The 17,989-nt window shown below is 37.6% G+C and overlaps 1 protein-coding gene across 1 annotated transcript in view; it reads right to left on the bottom strand.

The window, feature by feature from the left end:
* Positions 1 to 151: 151 nt before the first annotated feature.
* Positions 152 to 17,989, bottom strand: part of LOC138947459 (serine-rich adhesin for platelets-like) — a 37,264-nt gene continuing 19,426 nt past the window's right edge. The window contains exon 9 of the mRNA XM_070318937.1: positions 152 to 16,589. Coding sequence (XP_070175038.1) covers positions 16,270 to 16,589 — 320 coding nt within the window. The 3' untranslated portion in view covers positions 152 to 16,269. The remainder of the gene's footprint in view (positions 16,590 to 17,989) is intronic.

Here is a 17,989-nt window from a genome sequence, read left to right as displayed (position 1 = left end):
TGCAAACCCGAAGGTTTCCATGAACATACAGACAATCGGAAACTACCAGACCCCATCACAAACAGATTTCCACAAACCACGGGTGTTGACTTAAAGGCCAACAACTCGGGTGCAGAGTCTGCTGTGAAAGGAGCGGTAGCCTCCTGTCACATGTTTAAAACAGCAGTTGAACTCTGATCAGAGTTCAATTGACGATTTGTTTCTTATGACAACTTATAACAGAGGTTAGTGGCTACTTTGCTTTTACATCAAATGACGCACGTTTTATCTATTTACTATAGACACCATCTGTACTTCACAGACTATTACTCTGAAAATGTTACGGTAAAATTCTAATATACAGGAAAAATCATGGTGTCATATTTCTTTTGTCAAAAAATAACTAACTAAAATAAAATAAATGCATAAATGATTTGTTTTAAAGGTGGGCTACAGATTTCTCTTCCGTGCAGTAACTTACACATCCGGTCAAGCCTTACAGTGCCATATTGTCATTATGGCACAAAAACAATACTTTCATTTTTCCTTCTTTGACAGTGTTATATACTTCAGCCTCCATTTTCTTCAACAACAGTTCTGAAAGACACTTTCCTTCAATACCATCACAACAAAATTCTTCAACTTCCAGCCTGTGTCTGAGAACAATTAGACAGGCATATACTGTACATGAACGCAAAATGTGCACCAATCACAAAAGGTTATGACTATTGCATCCAACTAACCCACATCACATCACAGCACAGCAGAGCAAAAAAACCCAGGTCAAGGTCAAACACAAAATAAAGTCAAGGTCAAACTCACAAGGTCAAGATGCTGGAACATACTGTTTTGGTTTTGTGCAGAAAGATATCGATATGTAGTGTGTGAATATCAGTTTAGTCTTGCCAGCTTCTCTTGAAAATGTTGGTCATAGCTAGTGTGTGTGTGTGTGTGTGTGCATATGTGTGTGTTTGTGTATATGTGTGTGTGTGAGTGTGTGGGTGTGTGCATGTATGTGTGTGTGTGCATGCATACATATGTGTGTGTGTGTGTGTGTGTGTGTGTGTGAGAGAGAGAGAGAGAGAGAGAGAGAGAGAGAGAGAGAGAGAGAGAGAGAGAGAGAGAGAGAGAGAGAGGGAGGGAAGAGAGAGACAGAAAGAGAGAGAGAGAGAGACATGGAGAGAGAGAGAGGGAGAGAGAGAGACAGAGAGAGAGATAAAGAGAGAGAGATAAAGAGAGAGGGGAGAGAGAGAGACAGAGAGAGAGGGGAGAGAAAGACAGAGAAAGAAAGGACTGACAGAGATATCACCAATCACTGCTTATAGAGATTCGATCATTACGTATATACCCCTTTTGTGATTATGAACAGTTTGCTAGGTCGTTGAACAAATCAATAACTAACAAAAATATAAATAATAATTTTCTTTCTTTTCTTTATTTGGTGTTTAACGTCGTTTTCAACCACGAAGGGTTATATCGCGACGGGGAAAGATGGGATATTAGAGCCACTTGTCAATTGTTTCTTGTTCACAAAAGCACTAATCAAACATTTGCTCCAGGGGCTTGCAACGTAGTACAATGTATTACCTTACTGGGAGAATGCAAGTTTCCAGTACAAAGGACTTAACATTTCTTACATACTGCTTGACTAAAATCTTTACAAAAATTGACTATATTCTATACAAGAAACACTTAACAAGAGAAACAGAATCCGTTAGTCGCCTCTTACGACATGCTGGGGAGCATTGGGTAAATTCTTCCCCCTAACCCGCGGGGGGATATAATAAAGGAAACTAAATGATACACATCTGGTACGTACAGACATCTAAAACTCTTAATCATGACACATTTTAAACGTTCATTCAGAAATGCAGCCAACAAAACGTTTTTGCAATGCACGTTCTGTTCAGAAGTTGCTTACATGTATTTTTAATTATCCTTGATTCAAGCTGACATTTTTTAGAAGACTTCATTTATAGGCTGTAAGTGTGTTTAATTTTCAATTTCAGTGAGTTTTCCCCAAAAACAACTACATCAGATTAAAAATGTGATCTTATCACATTACAGTGAAAATAAACTTGGTAAAACAGAGTGATTTTCTGCCAGCACACATGTTTTCTTATTTTTTAAACCATACTTTCATTATTCAACATCCTAGCAATATGTTCATCACGACATACAAATTCCAGCATTTTGACTTTCATGTAAAGCTAGCATAATGCTCCTTGGGGGGCAGAAAGACTCAAACCAGACACGAGAAATGAAAGCATGAGATCGAGACCTGTGATTATTGCATGAACAAGAGAACACAGGCTGTTATTCTTTACCCCTTGTACGCAGTGTGGGCACCCAGTACAGGAGCTTGTAACAAAGTGCCGGTCGATTGAAGTACTGTGTCCTTCTCTTTACTTTTATTGTTTAATAATAGTAATAAAGTATAGTGCTTAAACGATACTACTTGTACTACAGTTAAGCCAAGGGAGTGGGATACTTTGACCAACCGGTACTTTGATACAAGTCCTATGTGTAATATATAAATGTATATTGACTCTCTTCCTCCAGTCAGAAATATATAGTTGTTCAGCCACCGTATCGGTGTGTTAACTGTTCGCCACACTGTCAAACGGCATACATTTACAAAAAAACGTTTACACGAGGCCCAAAAAAGAAAACCACACAGCAACAACCACAAATTAAAATTCAAATAAAATTCAGTAACAGTAATTTTCTATACTCATTTCCAATATGAGGATAATCACACAAGAAAAACTGCACACTCCAACTCATAACTGAACACTATCACAACCTCATACACTAGTGCTGGTTGCCAATACGTACGATAAATCTGTGCACCTATTTCACACAACAAAACAAGTGTGACTGGGAATTCAGCCAGAACGGTTTCAACTACAAAACACGTCAAGAAAAAGCGCATTAAACCAAGCTTTTGACGATGCATTTTTTTTTTTAAAGATAACTGACAATGACAACCAAACAATACCGCAAGCACACTCGAGAAGTCAAAAGCACTGTGTTTAAAAAAAATACATTTGATTTTTCTACTGCATTTGACACACGGAACAAAGCAAAGAGCGGTTTTCAACTACAAGGCAAGGAGTCACGAAGGCAACACACGTCTTTCTCAGATCTATAGCGTTTGATCAACACACAATGTCAATAAATACAATCGTTTGGTCAACGAACGGTTAAACCATACAACAGATATAAATCTCTACAGACATCAGTGAAACTACACAAATATAAATCTCTACAGACATCAGTGAATCTACACAGATATAAATGGCTACAGACATCAGTGAATGGACACAGATATAAATCTCTGAGTGGTCCAATACACAGGGGAGTCTTGATCTACTGGTCAACTGTGCACAACAGAATCCGACTGTGACAAAAACACCTGCACTTTCTTTCTTTATTTGGTGTTTAACGTCGTTTTCAATCATTCAAGGTTATATCGCGACGGTGAAAGGGGGGAGATGGGAAAGAGCCACTTGTTAATTGTTTCTTGTTCACAAAAGCACTTAATAAAAAATTTGCTCCAGGGGCTTGCAACGCAGTACAATATATTACCTTACTGGGAGAATGCAAGTTTCCAGTACAAAGGACTTAACATTTCTTACATACTGCTTGACTAAAATCTTGACAAAATTGACTCTATTCTATACAAGAAACACTTAACAAAGGTAAAAGGAGAAACAGAATCCGTTAGTCGCCTCTTACGACACGCTGGGGAGCATCGGGTAAATTCTTCCCCCTAACCCGCAGGGGGGTAACACCTGCACGTAAATCAACATCTAACAAAATCACTGGAAGTGAACTTTGGAATGTGCACACTATGATACCTGAATTAAGTGTAGGAATCAACAATTGTAACAAAAATAAGAAAAATTAAAAACCTCGAATGTGAATGGTTTCAAACGTCAACAAAATCACTTTATACCAGAACAATCACAGGGTCCCTTGTTACCTAAATCCTTATCAACCACAAAGAATCTCTGACAACTCAAAATCAATCGCTTTATGGTCGACAACCGCAGCTGGCAGGAAAATATCAAAAAGCTGCAAATTATATGCAACGAGGCGGGACACTAGGGTGCTCATTTTTGAGGGATGATGAACACTTTTTCAAATGTAGGCAGGAAACAAAATCGACTAGGCAGCACCTCAGTTTTAGGGTGTATACATTCTTGCTGTTACCTAGCTCAGTTTGTCATCAAGTTCAAGGTCACAAATCTTGTGAACTGAGAGAGTATGTACTGCAGAAACCTCCAACTACGCGCACTGAATCTGTCCATTAATTGTTCAAGATCTTTTGCTGAATGACATCAAGCAAGGCAAGCCCTCCACTTTATATTTGTGACGAACTGGATTTTATCACAATAAAAATCTCGCAATTCTTACAGACTGGCACGTACATTTCACATGTGCATAAAAGGACAAATAGTTTGATAATTAGCCCCATTTCATCTCAACCACAACAAAACCCTTTTCCTGATCAGAACCATGTGTACTGTATGTATCACAGAACTTCCCCAAATTTCTGCACGCAGAACTTATCAAAATTCATCACCAGAAACAAATAATAATCAACATTTTGTTTCTTGTTATTATGATTTTATATTCCCTAAAACACAGGGGTAAGTGCAAACTCAGAACACCAGAACTCCTATGATATTTCCAATAACGATACAGATCAAAGATCAACATACTCTGTTCCTAATTCAAAATGAACTGTCTGCTTCCTAGAGCTTAATTCATTTCCTGTTAACACGTACTCCAGAAACTTGAATTCACATCTCCAAAACAAAGCTTAAAACAAACAACAAAGAAGGTAAAACATGAGATTAAAGGGTGCAATGTTTTTAACAATACACGAGCAAGATTGCCTCAGTTGAAACTTGTATATCTTCACAAAACTCTTTCATTTTAAAATTGCAACACACATTTTGCAACGACAAGTCGCACTCAATGCTGAGATGAATTTTGTGATCCTGCACTTTGGCCAATAAATACCACCGCTCAATAAATACAATCATTATTACTGGGTTCTGTACATTGCACTGTGTCACGTGCCTGTACAATTGATATAATAAGTTAACGCCTGCAGACAAAACTTGTGAACACCCACTCACATGTACAATCGACAATGTTCGGAAATAACTCTGTCAGGATCTCCAAGTGTTGTGGAAAAGTTGCGCCCCGCTGGTCGGCCACATGTTTTTGTTTGGGTCACCAGAGCGGGGCGCAACTCTTCCACAATGCTTAAGAATCCTGACAGTTATTTATGGAAAACGTTCATTGAAATCAACCTTCCCACAAGCCTGAGTGATCGTGCCAGTATATATAGATCTGTAAACCTTCCTTGTATTTTACGCTATACACAACTAATCTTTCTCAGCTTCCATCTACACATAGCAGGGAACGATTTCTAGCAACTCTGGCTAAATAGATGCATACACAATTGGCTGGTTATGTACACGAACCGCGAAAATATTGCTTTCCAATGCATTCCACTCAACAGCAAATGCACAACCTTAAATTCTCCACAACATACGACAACTTGGCAGGACTTCTCAACAGTAGGTCATGGACTTAATAATCTATGCACACACACACACAAAGTGAGACCATAAAAAATAAATCTGCATATTTGAGTACCCAATGTGTTCCGTCTTTACATTTTGTACAGAATCAGAACATGTCATTTTTACAAATTTGTTCTTCCAGGAAATAAAAACAAAAACTATCAGCTGTGTTGAAACTTCATCCATTACAGTAACTGAAAGACAAACTTCAAAAACATGGGTGCAGCGTCTGAACGTAGCAAGGCAAGATTCAACTAGCCCAAAACAGAACACATGTAACGATAAAATCACTTGTTTGATTCGCGCAACATATTTTCACTGTACAACGGGTAAAACATCTTGAAAAGAATTCAAAATTAAAGGTCTTGGTGATTATTTGACAACTTGACCTCAGTCAATGAAAATTTAAATACGCAAATTTAAAAGGCAAAAAACAAAAACAACTCTTTTTAAAATATAAACCCAACAAATTGAAAAGCGGAAAGCCAATCCAGTATAGTACATGAGGTACTAGAGTGCAATAAGCAGCTGCTCTATATTTTATACACAGGTGCTACATGTGTGTAAGGTAGATAGGGAGAAGAATGGACACTAACATTAATATAGTACATACTGCACTTCTCTTCATTAGATCCAAATGCTGTCAAGTATAATATGGAGCAAAGCCCATCCACAAACATATACCCTTCTGAAAACTCAGCTAAACTGAACAGCAGCTGAACTTGCGAATACAAAGCAAACATGACACATCTACAAACAAAAAGACAATTGGATTATATAATATTCAATCTGTGCAAAGCAATGTAGCTAAAATCCCACTTTGTCTCTCAGGAACGGAAACTGATGGTTTGAAGCGCAGCCCTCATGAAGAGTATAATTAAATATGGTGTAATCAAGCATTAAACGAATCTGTTACACTGCCAGCTAACGAGGAAGCCTGCAGAGCTATCGCTCAGATCAGCACGTGAATCACTATGAAGAACTGAGAAAACTTAGATGGTATGGTCACGTAACAAAAACAGACGGGCTCTCCAAGACCATCCTCCAGGGAACGGTGCGACTATGAAGAGGAGACAAGGAAGAAAAAAGAAAAAGACACAGTCAACATTGCAGAGTGGACCAGGAACACGTTTACGACAACCCAGAAGACTGCCCACGGCAGAAACAACTGCAAGTTTATAGCTAGAAGCTAACCCAAAAACACATTTTAGACTGAACAGAGAGCAGAAGGAAATCCAATACGCTCAATATTGTAAATACCAGAAATTTCACAAGATGGCCAGTAACTTATGTGTGAATAATAAAAGTAAATCCTGATATGTAATCAAATTCTGCTCTGGGAACACATGATTGTCCAATTCGCAGGAGAAAAATAATACCTCTGGCTATATATCATGCATGGAGACTCAATCTGCCAATAACATGAACGTACACATGTATTGTGACTCGTATGAAGCAAAAATTATCGTTGCACGGACCAGTCAGTGCCTTACGTATCACAACCAGCTGTCTGAAAATACGTCAACAGGGGCGGCATCACACCGCAATTACCAACATCACTGACATGGTGTTTACCTGAATAAATAAATAAATAACCATTTCATCTGAATTTACTTTACTTTATTTGGTGTTTAACGTCGTTTTCAACCACGAAGGTTATATCGCGACGGGGAAAGGGGGGAGAGGGGATAGAGCCACTTGTTAATTGTTTCTTGTTCACAAAAGCACTAATCAAAAAATTGCTCCAGGGGCTTGCAACGTAGTACAATATATTACCTTACTGGGAGAATGCAAGTTTCCAGTACAAAGGACTTAACATTTCTTACATACTGCTTGACTAAATTCTTTTCAAAAATTGACTATATTCTATACAAGAAACACTTAACAAGGGTAAAAGGAGAAACAGAATCCGTTAGTCGCCTCTTACGACATGCTGGGGAGCATCGGGTAAATTCTTCCCCCTAACCCGCGGGGGGTATTTCACCTGAATAAATTAACATAAACCAAATTGGAATTTTGGAAAACCTCAAACTAATATAGGCCTGACTGTGACTCAGATCATTTTTGTACATGTACAGCAAAAAAAATTCCAGAACAAATGCACGACTTGCCCAAAGTAGTGAGCAACTTATGAAAGCTCAATTCAATACAGCAATTATTTACCTTTGACTCGAAGTGTGTCCAGCTTATAGCTGCCAAGAGGATTGAGATAAGCGTGCCTTGACATACTGCATATTCAAAAGCATCATTGCATTAGAATTCAGAAGTTGTTTTGAATGAGTTAATGCCGCTTACCTAAATTACGTTTTGTTCATTTTAAAATCTGGTAGTATATCGATAGTGATACATACGCAATTGTTTTAATTTACAAGCAAAGAAACCAAAAATATATAAATTAAATCAGTCATTTCAAGGCTGAAAGAAAGGGGTCAAAACTGCGGAGACTTAGGATACAGAAATCCATTGGAAACAACTGAAATCAAGAGGAAAGCAAATATTTTAGAAACTGCAGACAACAGAAATTAGCACTAATGATACTGATAGTGAATAAAACCAGCATACAACTTTCGTTGAAGCAGGTCAGATGTGATCTGTGTGTATGAGGAATATAACTCTTAAAGGCTGCCATACTCGTAGTTTTCATTAATTAATTCATATTGTTTACATGTGCCAATAATGTTATAAAACTGTACCTAAGGGGATATAATAACGATTGGCTGTAGCTTTCGAACACAGACAAAATTATTTCAGTATTGCAAAGTGGTGTTGATAGTGTCGAATGTAAACAGATCAGTCTCAAACGCCATCTTTGGTTTACGAAACGTCACGAAGTGACGTCAACGGTCTAAAAATAGCCCAAGTCCTGGAGAACTGTTGCTAAACAATGCAATAATGAATTAATTATTTCTCGTAATTGGGAAGGACTTCAAACCTAAAACTTTGCAGGGAGCTTAGTTTATACATCCCCGCAACGATGGGAAAAGCCCTGGAAGTAATTTAACTAATTAAATAGGACTATGTCAGCCTTGAAGCACAGTTGGAAACAACTCTAATTAATTCACATTTCCCACACAATTTGACAAGAGCAATTGATCTCAGCAATCATTGAATAATGCTTCATCAGAGAAAAGCCTCAAAAAGAATCTTCATCCATCCTTTTTAAGTGAGCACAATCCACAAACACATTCAACAATTAGTATAACATGGATAAATCTCTGGAATTTTCTGCCGTATCACAATTGTCACACACACAAAGCACAATGACAATCTAGTCAGCACTACATCAACAATTGGGTGAAAAACGATCTTCAAATCTCAAATCGACACATACAGAATCCTCAGTTTGATTGACCACAAAAACCTACGTTCGTTTACTGGATGAAAACATTATTATATCTACATGAAGGTATAAGTTTTCAAATCGAATGTTGCAAAACAAGCCTGGAGGTAAAAAAATAGATCTTTCAAGAATGGAGAAAATCTGCCGCACGCAGAGGTACTATTCACTATATATGGCCTGGGTAACCAGAAATGTCTGTTCAGAGTAAACGATCGTTTAGGCTGTTACGGCCGTTACACTACGATCAAAGCTATGGATCATTTTTCAGTGTTAACGAACTAACATAAGACTGATCTCACTATGAACAAGAAAACATTCTTAAATCAAGGACAAACTCGGGCCCAGTAAAAATCCAATTTCCAATTAAAAGTAATTCCTGCTCTGAAGAATATAAGTTTACTAATAATCCAACTCTAGATCTTCATTATCATTTGCTAATGCTTTCTTTCTTTATTTGGTGTTTAACGTCGTTTTCAACCACGAAGGTTATATCGCGACGGGGAAAGGGGGGAGATGGGATAGAGCCACTTGTTAAGTGTTTCTTGTTCACAAAAGCACTAATCAAAAATTTGCTCCAGGGGCTTGCAACGTAGTACAATATATTACCTTACTGGGAGAATGCAAGTTTCCAGTACAAAGGACTTAACATTTCTTACATACTGCTTGACTAAAATCTTTACAAAAATTTACTATATTCTACACAAGAAACACTTAACAAGGGCAGTTTGCTAATGCAAATTGATCACTATCAACAATCAACTATTATCCCCGACTACATATCCCCGGTTACAGAAAGGGTACGGCAGCTTGAATAGTATGTTAGAATCTTTTCAACAAAGACTGAATCAACCAAAAATGGAGGGTTAATTGGTAATTGGACCCTTTCCACAAACTGCATAACTGAAGAAACCTGGATCCATACAACCGGCCATTTTGAGGACGTCATAATGTTTTTCTCGACAAACAAACATGGTGCTGTTGCAACAAACAGCTTTTGAAATATGCCAACAGAAGCCTACAGTAGCAGTACAACAATTAAACATTACATCCAATCAGCCCCCTAACCAATCTCGTCAGTTTGAAGTCTCTGATCAACGAAAACAGCAATGCTGTCACAAAACAGCAAATTCTGAACCAAACCACAAAGATCCACAACAAAACGCAGCTGTCAAAACAACAACTCAATTAAAACGGAACAGATTTTGATACAGCGACGGAACCACCAGTTTCTCTTTGCAAGGTTTCAGACAGGAAAATCAAGATAACAATTAGTGCATAATGGATGATAAAAGTGAGGAGTTATGTACCCTGAAGATGGAAGAAATGATGCTGCAGATATGTACAATATGTACGCGCCTCGCAAAACACAACACTTTGGACCGACCAAACCCGGAATCAACTCAACAATATCAAGATCAAACAGTCACGCACTGTACGTAATGCAAACCCCTCGGAGCAGCGCTTGCAGGTTCAGTAAATCATCACAAATGCGTCCTAATATCACAAACGAAGGGGAAAAAGGACTCTGAGAAAAGTGCCGACACAATCTCTGAGACAAGACGGTTTTGATTTACAGACTAGAGGTTTCTACTGCACAAGCCTGGCTACCCGCAGTGAGTTTCTACACTGGCTAGTGTTCACACAAGCACAAATGTACAGCAAGTGCACTACTTTGTGGCGTGCTAACAGGAGAACAAACAAATCTTGGAATATTCATCAGCTTCAGTCTTGAGTTCCAATAAGGTCAAAAACAAACAGTGCAGAAAAACAACAACCACAAACTGACACAACTCCACAACTATTAAAACTCATAAATTTAACAGCTCAATACAAGTGTCTGACTCTTCCCTAACACAACTTTTCCCTGCCTTATATGTGCCTAAGGAGGGAAAATATATCTTAACAAAAGAAAGAACCATTCCGATGAAAAGTCCTGCAGATATTTCTTAAACTTCACCAAACGAATCACTCGTCGCAATTTTCACTTTGATGTAAAATGAACAGCTTGAAAACAACAGATACCAGTGACTTTTTATAATGACAGCTCTTTCTGCTTGCAATAAATTAAACATTACAGACACAGACAATGAACAGACTATACAACAATTACCACACTATACAGACATCTGAACTACATCAAACGTATCGATCAGCAAAGAATTATATCCTCCAGTTCTGAATGGGATCATTGGATTTGTCATGTGCAATAGTCTTTGCAAAAATACTCTTTTTTTCTTTCAAAAATAAATCTATAGCTACACGTACAGCATAAATATTTCTAAACTGTAAGTACTGCAGGTCTCATCACATTTACAAAACACAGACAACTTAATGACTACATTCTACGGCATTGTGCTTATAACTTCTAGCCTACGAACCTAACTTGCAACCGCAGGTGAATAAAATGTTCAGAAATGTATCAATAATATGAAACACTACAGGGCTCTGAGAAAGCTATCTTCTCTTCACAACATTTCAGACAGCAAGTTCTAAGCAAATGGGATGAAAAAAACAGCATATTTTTAATTTAGCTCAAACCTAAATACTTTATTTTTTTTCTCAGAACAATATCTAAAACTAAACTACATGAGACTTCAATAATATTTTTCTAAATAAAATACATTTCTTAACAATTTGACATCACTCTACTATAAAGATTTTACCCCAAAGGGACACAGACATTGAAGCAAAAGTACAAATTGAACTTGAGCAAAAAGCACCAACACACATTAACACGTACATACATTACGCATGGACAATGCAAGCACACAGAGAAAGACGTTTTGTAACAAGTTCACCAGCTAACTTGTACAGCTAGTCATTACGGAGCCTACATTTTCTGGAAGATAGTTATATATACACCACATCCATAAGAACAATACTGTCTCATACAAAGTACAGATTTACTGATAAACATCAACACAAATATTCTGAGAATCTAAATTTTGTCAGCGTAAACTACCACTATATATACACAAAATTCTTCTCTTTTGTGATTTCATCTTCTTATTTTCACTCTTACTTTAGTTTTTAATTCATCAACAATGTCTACGCCTGACCGCTATTTGATGTATTGGACAGTTTGCATAGACTTGCAGATAATGTACAGGTATCTATAAGTCTCCTCTTTATAACGTCAAGTGATTACAACACATCGCAACCTGAAAATCTATATGCCACACACAGGGGTGAGGGGGTGGAGAATGGTGGAAGGAAAAAGGAATTGTGGAAGTGAATGCCAAAATACCCAAAGAGAATATACTACAAGTGCTAAATGCTGAGATCAAGGGAACACATCCCAAACTATTCTTGCTAATTTCTTCCACAATTGAAAAAGAAAGGAAAATTAAAACGGTCGATTTTGTCGGCAGTAGAGGCACAATCGGAATGGAATATAGCCACTGAAGTAACGACTGCAAAGTATGACACGTCTCATTCAACACTCAAATCTTACTTTGTGGTTTTCTTAAACTTTCCATTACTGATCAGTGACATAACAGCATTATTTCATACCCACACTTATGAAGCTCCAAGAATCTGTGGTAATTTTGAATGTGAAATATTAAAATCCCTGACGTCTAAATTAATGTACAAAAGCATATAAATTGAAAGATGACAGTAGCCATTAAAGATTCAGAAGCATTGTAGTCCTTACATTTAAAGGTTATGATTCAAGCCGAATCTCCAAATGTTCATTATGCCTCAGATCATTAATTTTGTTATTTCTCTTTCCCCCAAGGTCAGCTAACAATTAACCTAGAGTCGGACATGTCTATAACAATCACCCACGAGACCGTGCAAATGTGGTAGTTATAAACAGATGGTAGCTATGAAAAAGTGAATCATATAGAATAAAACCCAAATTTGTCTGGGATCATTTGGGGAGGTCTAAATCGAAAGCTGGTCACCAGGGCAGGTTCCACTGTCTAAGGATCAACAATCATACTTTGCAGGCACGCCCTTAGTAGCAGCAACAGACAGGGCAGTGCATACATCATGCTTGAAGCCTCACTGACGTGTACACCTGTCTGTCTATCATCAGTAGTTTATCTCTGGACAGGTGTCGGCAATGTGAAGCCATTCATAACAAAAAATAAAGCAGCGGTATACTTCGTTGTTGATACATTGTATAACGCAAGTTATACTGGCTAAATTCTATTTCCTAGGAATATTTGAGCAGCTGTCAGTCTGTGTTTACTGTCATTTCAATCGTCGGATATTTTCTCACTATTGTTGCCGATTACACAGTTATGCTGAACAACTTTGGTGCTACTTTACAAAGACCTGTGTACAATTCAATAAATACATCTGTCACTTTTTATTATCAAACATTTTGTCAGTAAATGAGACAAGTCTTTTTTTCTCCTGAAGATTGTTTTCAGAACTATCAGTGCATATAGGTCGGAAAAGAGGATAAATAGTCATACTCTGGTTTGGAAGCAAACGCAATACTGTTCACAATATCACACAAACACATGAAAATACTTTTCATTATCAGACGTCCAATCTACTTATTTGGTTTAACCTCTCGGGTTTCCTACATCAGATTTCCTACATCAGATAGTTTTCGTTAAAGTATAGTTGCTTCACGGCTTTACAGCTGTGAAGCGTCTACAGTTTGAAGAGATTGCAATGCTTTTTAGCGCGCTCAGAGAGTACTTTGCATTCAAGGAACTATATAGAGGAGCAAATCGTCGTATCATTGGTTCAGATATTGGTATGGCACTCGGGAACAACATTAACGTAAGATAGATCTATATCGTAAACTTTGTGTCATCAGTTTGGCAATACAAAAATATACTTTAAAGCACTGTCAGTTGGTTTCAGTTGTACGGATTAGCACACGTTCAAGAGATCTATAATAATCTATCAATAATCTATTAATCTTCCATTGATCTACCAGATTACATGTTCTATGTGCACTTGTTAAGCAATTAATAGTATCTAATTAACTTTTCTAATGAATCAGGACTAAATGTAAGCAAAGACAGATATGAGAAATATTATCACCAACTAAACACTATAACTACTGCCCAAAATAAATATGAAGAAAGCAGGAAATGTTACAATTTTTAACCACTAAAGCTTTACAATCAGTACAACCATTAAAACATTACAATCTAAAAACACAATTAAATCCCAAAATGATCAGTACAACACTACGAATATTGCAACCCTTTCAAGATTGAACAAATGAAGAACTTTCAGTTTGAAATGGCATAATGCAAGAAAGATCATACCTACTTCGACCTACGGTTCATTCATCATAACACATGACACCTTGGGTGATTGAGAAGTGGCTACATCATCTGGTTTTGATTCAAATTCTGACAAGACTACATTACACACATAATTACCAATGAATTTCTACAAACGTACAACATTTCCAACTCGTATGTCCAACTCTCTCAGGAAGCCTCCATTCTTGAGCAGAGTCTGAAAGACCTCAGTACCAGTACAACTTTTCAACATTTTACCACAAACCGTCAATCAATCTTTTGATTCCGACGAATCTCACACCATTTTTTTTACTTTGTTCAACCATTTCCAAACACCAGGATATGTTGTAACGCTCAAAATACCGTCGTCGTCAATGCAGAACAATCCAAACCGCTGTCCCACAGGACTCAACAGCAAACATTTGACAATTATTTGCAAGCACAACATGTACAAATAAATACTGTTCCCCCGATACAAGTTTCCAGCATACATTTTTACAACTTTACAAAAATAATATCTTTGCGTCATATCTTTGAACTATAGTTGCAGGAAAAATACTGACGAAGAACTGAGACATAATTTTCAAGGAATTTTGATATGAATTCTCAACTCTTGAGTCAACTTTGGGATCATCTGATATACAACAGAGATTACTTCATGACGAAATACAAGCTTGGTCAGAACTGAACTGATATCTTTTTCGTATGATATACGTAATTTTGTACAAGATATTTGCCATTTTTGTGACATCATTTCATTGTAGAGCATGAATGGATTGAACTCCAATCTCAATGAAAAGAAAATATTACCATTTTGATTTGAAAACATCATCCGATAATGCTTTTTGCAATGCAGGTGAACAAGCCCACATTTAAATCACAAAAGGGGTCAAGAGTGTACAACAAGTAAGCTCCCATCCCCCCAAAAAAGAAAAAAAAGAAAGTAAAAACAAGAAAAGAAAAAACATCAACAAAATATTAACTAAACCGGATGAAAATCCTACATACCACTTTGATTTCATTTGCTAATATTTGATTTTCCAACAATAACCAAACACAAATATACTGTGCATCTAAGTTCAGTGTATCATCAAGGTACAGTTTCTATCTAAAATTCCTACTAAAAGCTAACGCGGCTAACTCTAGTTTCTTTGTGGTTTCTGCAGAAAGCCGTCAATCGGCAGCAAACACGACTGTTCGCTAACACATTTAATCAGAGGTGGATTTTGACCGACACATTTCTTGCATAGAATCCCAATTCAAATGTTTGCATACAGAGGCTATCGGCAAGGTGTATTGATATAGAACTCCCAAACAACATGAATGTGGCTTGATTTGCTTTCTTTCGGTCACCGTTTTGCTAAAAAGCATTTGCAGTCTGGTCATTTAATTTTATACTATATTGCCCAAATTACTTCAGCTTTACGAATAATAATTTTACACATAACTGTAACTGAAGCTTACTACAAACTATCAGGTATCGATTGTCTACCTTTAGTAAATGAACTGTCAACAAAGAGCTAAAAATTCAACAAATGGAGTGAAACTAATTTAAATTACTGATCAAAGAAATTCTAAACCTTGTAATCCTGGAGCCTTCTTTCTATAATCACCAGAGGAAATCATTCTATTGATCATCATCACGACAAGACAAATTTTGAATCATTTCATGACAATGCACATAATTCAACTAGTGTGCAAAAAAACAAAACAAAACCAATTTGATCCCAACAGAAATAACATTAACAGCTCTGACATGGAATGCACTATTTAAGGTAGTCCCACATAAAACTTTGTTTGCAGACATCATTAACACAACTCTTGATTATCTGATTAAAAATTCAACAGAGATCCTTAACATTTGGTGCTTCAGATGCTTAATTTGTACCGAAAGTCCACCTTTCATAAATAGAATTCAACACAGATTTCACAAAGATACAAGTATATATATATATATGTATACTCATATCCATACCATTTCCCTTGTGTGCAGAAACAACCCCAAAATGACAAATTGCACAAAAGTTCTGCTTACTTCAAAAACAGAGCACAACCGTAACAGAAAATCCCACCTAGTCTATCAACAACTACACTTCCCAACAAAGACACACACAAAAAAAATCAATCACTGAAGCTTGGCATCAGAAGCGGTCCCAGCTGTGGCGATGGCCGACAATGAAGACGACGATGCAGATGTCAAGGTCGTTGCCATAACGATGGCAGGGAGGGAAAGGACGTTAACAGCAGCGGCCACAGAGGTCGCCTCTTCAGCGGAAGGTTTGGTGTAAGGTCGTAGCTTGGCGGGGTCGTCAAGGTCAAGGTCGGAGACAGAGGTCAGACGAGGGTTTTCCTTGTCGGCCATTTGCAGAGCACACCAGTTGGCCGTGCGAGCTCGCTTGGTGTGGGCCGTGAGCTCCCCAATGCTGGCAGCCAGGGCTAGGACATCTGCAAACAGAACAATCCATTCTCAAGATAACTTTGTTTGGTTTTGTCTACCAGCTCATCTGTTTCAACTTTTAAAGTATAGATAATGTGATGAGGCAAGGAGAGAAAAAAAGGTAGGGAAGAGAAATATGTTTCTTTTCAGTTCCATTACAATCAAATGAGAGAAGGCGTAAAACATCCTACATTTCCAGATTAATATGCCCTTGAATAATTAAGTGACTGAGTCAGAGAGAGAGAGAGAGAGAGAGAGAGAGAGAGAGAGAGAGAGAGAGAGAGAGAGAGAGAGAGAGAGAGAGAGAGAGAGAGAGAGAGAGAGAGAGAGAGAGAGAGAGTGCATGTGTGTGTGTCATGTGCCTTTATCTATGAGTTGTTCTTTGCTACTGGTCACAAGTGGGGGTCAGCTCACACGGACGCATTTTTCAATACAGTCTAGGGGAGAAACTGGTCACAAAGCACCCAGTACATGCCAGAGAGATAGGAGAATCGGCACAATCAAAGAAAATACCAAAATCATTCAATAGATATGGAAATATTAAGATTTACTGTGAAAATGCCAGCAAAAATGGCGTCTAAAAACGGGAACGCACACTTGGTGCGTCTTTGAAGACTTACCTCCCGTTCTGTGTTGTTGATAATAGTCGTGTTTGTGCTGTTGTTGTTGAAATAGTATCTAATAAAACTGATGCAGTTCTTGAAATGTTGCAAATTATTGTTGTCTTTGTGAAATGCGAGAGTGTTCTGAGGCGTAATCTGCATACGGCTGATGTCCCACATAGGGTACCCCACTTCGATCAGCGTATCACTCCAAATGAGCTTCATAGCAGAAAAGCAGATACACTACCAACACACTGCATAACAGATCTACAAGTCTGAGCCAGAATCATTGAAATTTACTTTCTGTATAAAATATTGCAATCAAATTTGTTCACGATGTCCCACAAATAACGCAGGTTACCCTCGCCTTCGATTCAAAGTAACTCCAATCTGACTTAATTACAATCGAAACGCAGATGACGAACTGATTCACCACAAATTTGTGGTATTTTACACACAAATTTCAACTGTGTTGTTTCGCGATAAACAGCCATAAACAAACAAATGTGGCGCCGTCACGTCGCCTTGGAAGGAATAACGCAGGTGACCAAGGCTTGTTTCCGATACCTGTCTGATTAAAATCATCGTTTTTTCACGAATGACGGCTCTTTGGCAGATCTGGTGAGTTGGAAACTGTCTATGAATGTTTCATTTAATGTCAAATGCGTACATTCTTGTCGATATTGTTACCTTTGGGCTCATAAATTAAGTCAATCGTCGTGTTGTCCGAAAGTGACTTTTGTCAGCATAGAACTTACTGTGCTTTGATCATTGACTGAGAAGAATCTTCCGATGACACTAGTTCA

This window comes from Littorina saxatilis, linkage group LG14 (assembly GCF_037325665.1).
Source record: "Littorina saxatilis isolate snail1 linkage group LG14, US_GU_Lsax_2.0, whole genome shotgun sequence".
In the NCBI taxonomy this organism is placed as follows: domain Eukaryota; kingdom Metazoa; phylum Mollusca; class Gastropoda; order Littorinimorpha; family Littorinidae; genus Littorina; species Littorina saxatilis.
Note: the sequence above shows the minus strand (reverse complement) of the source record. Positions and strands in the feature narration are given on the sequence as shown.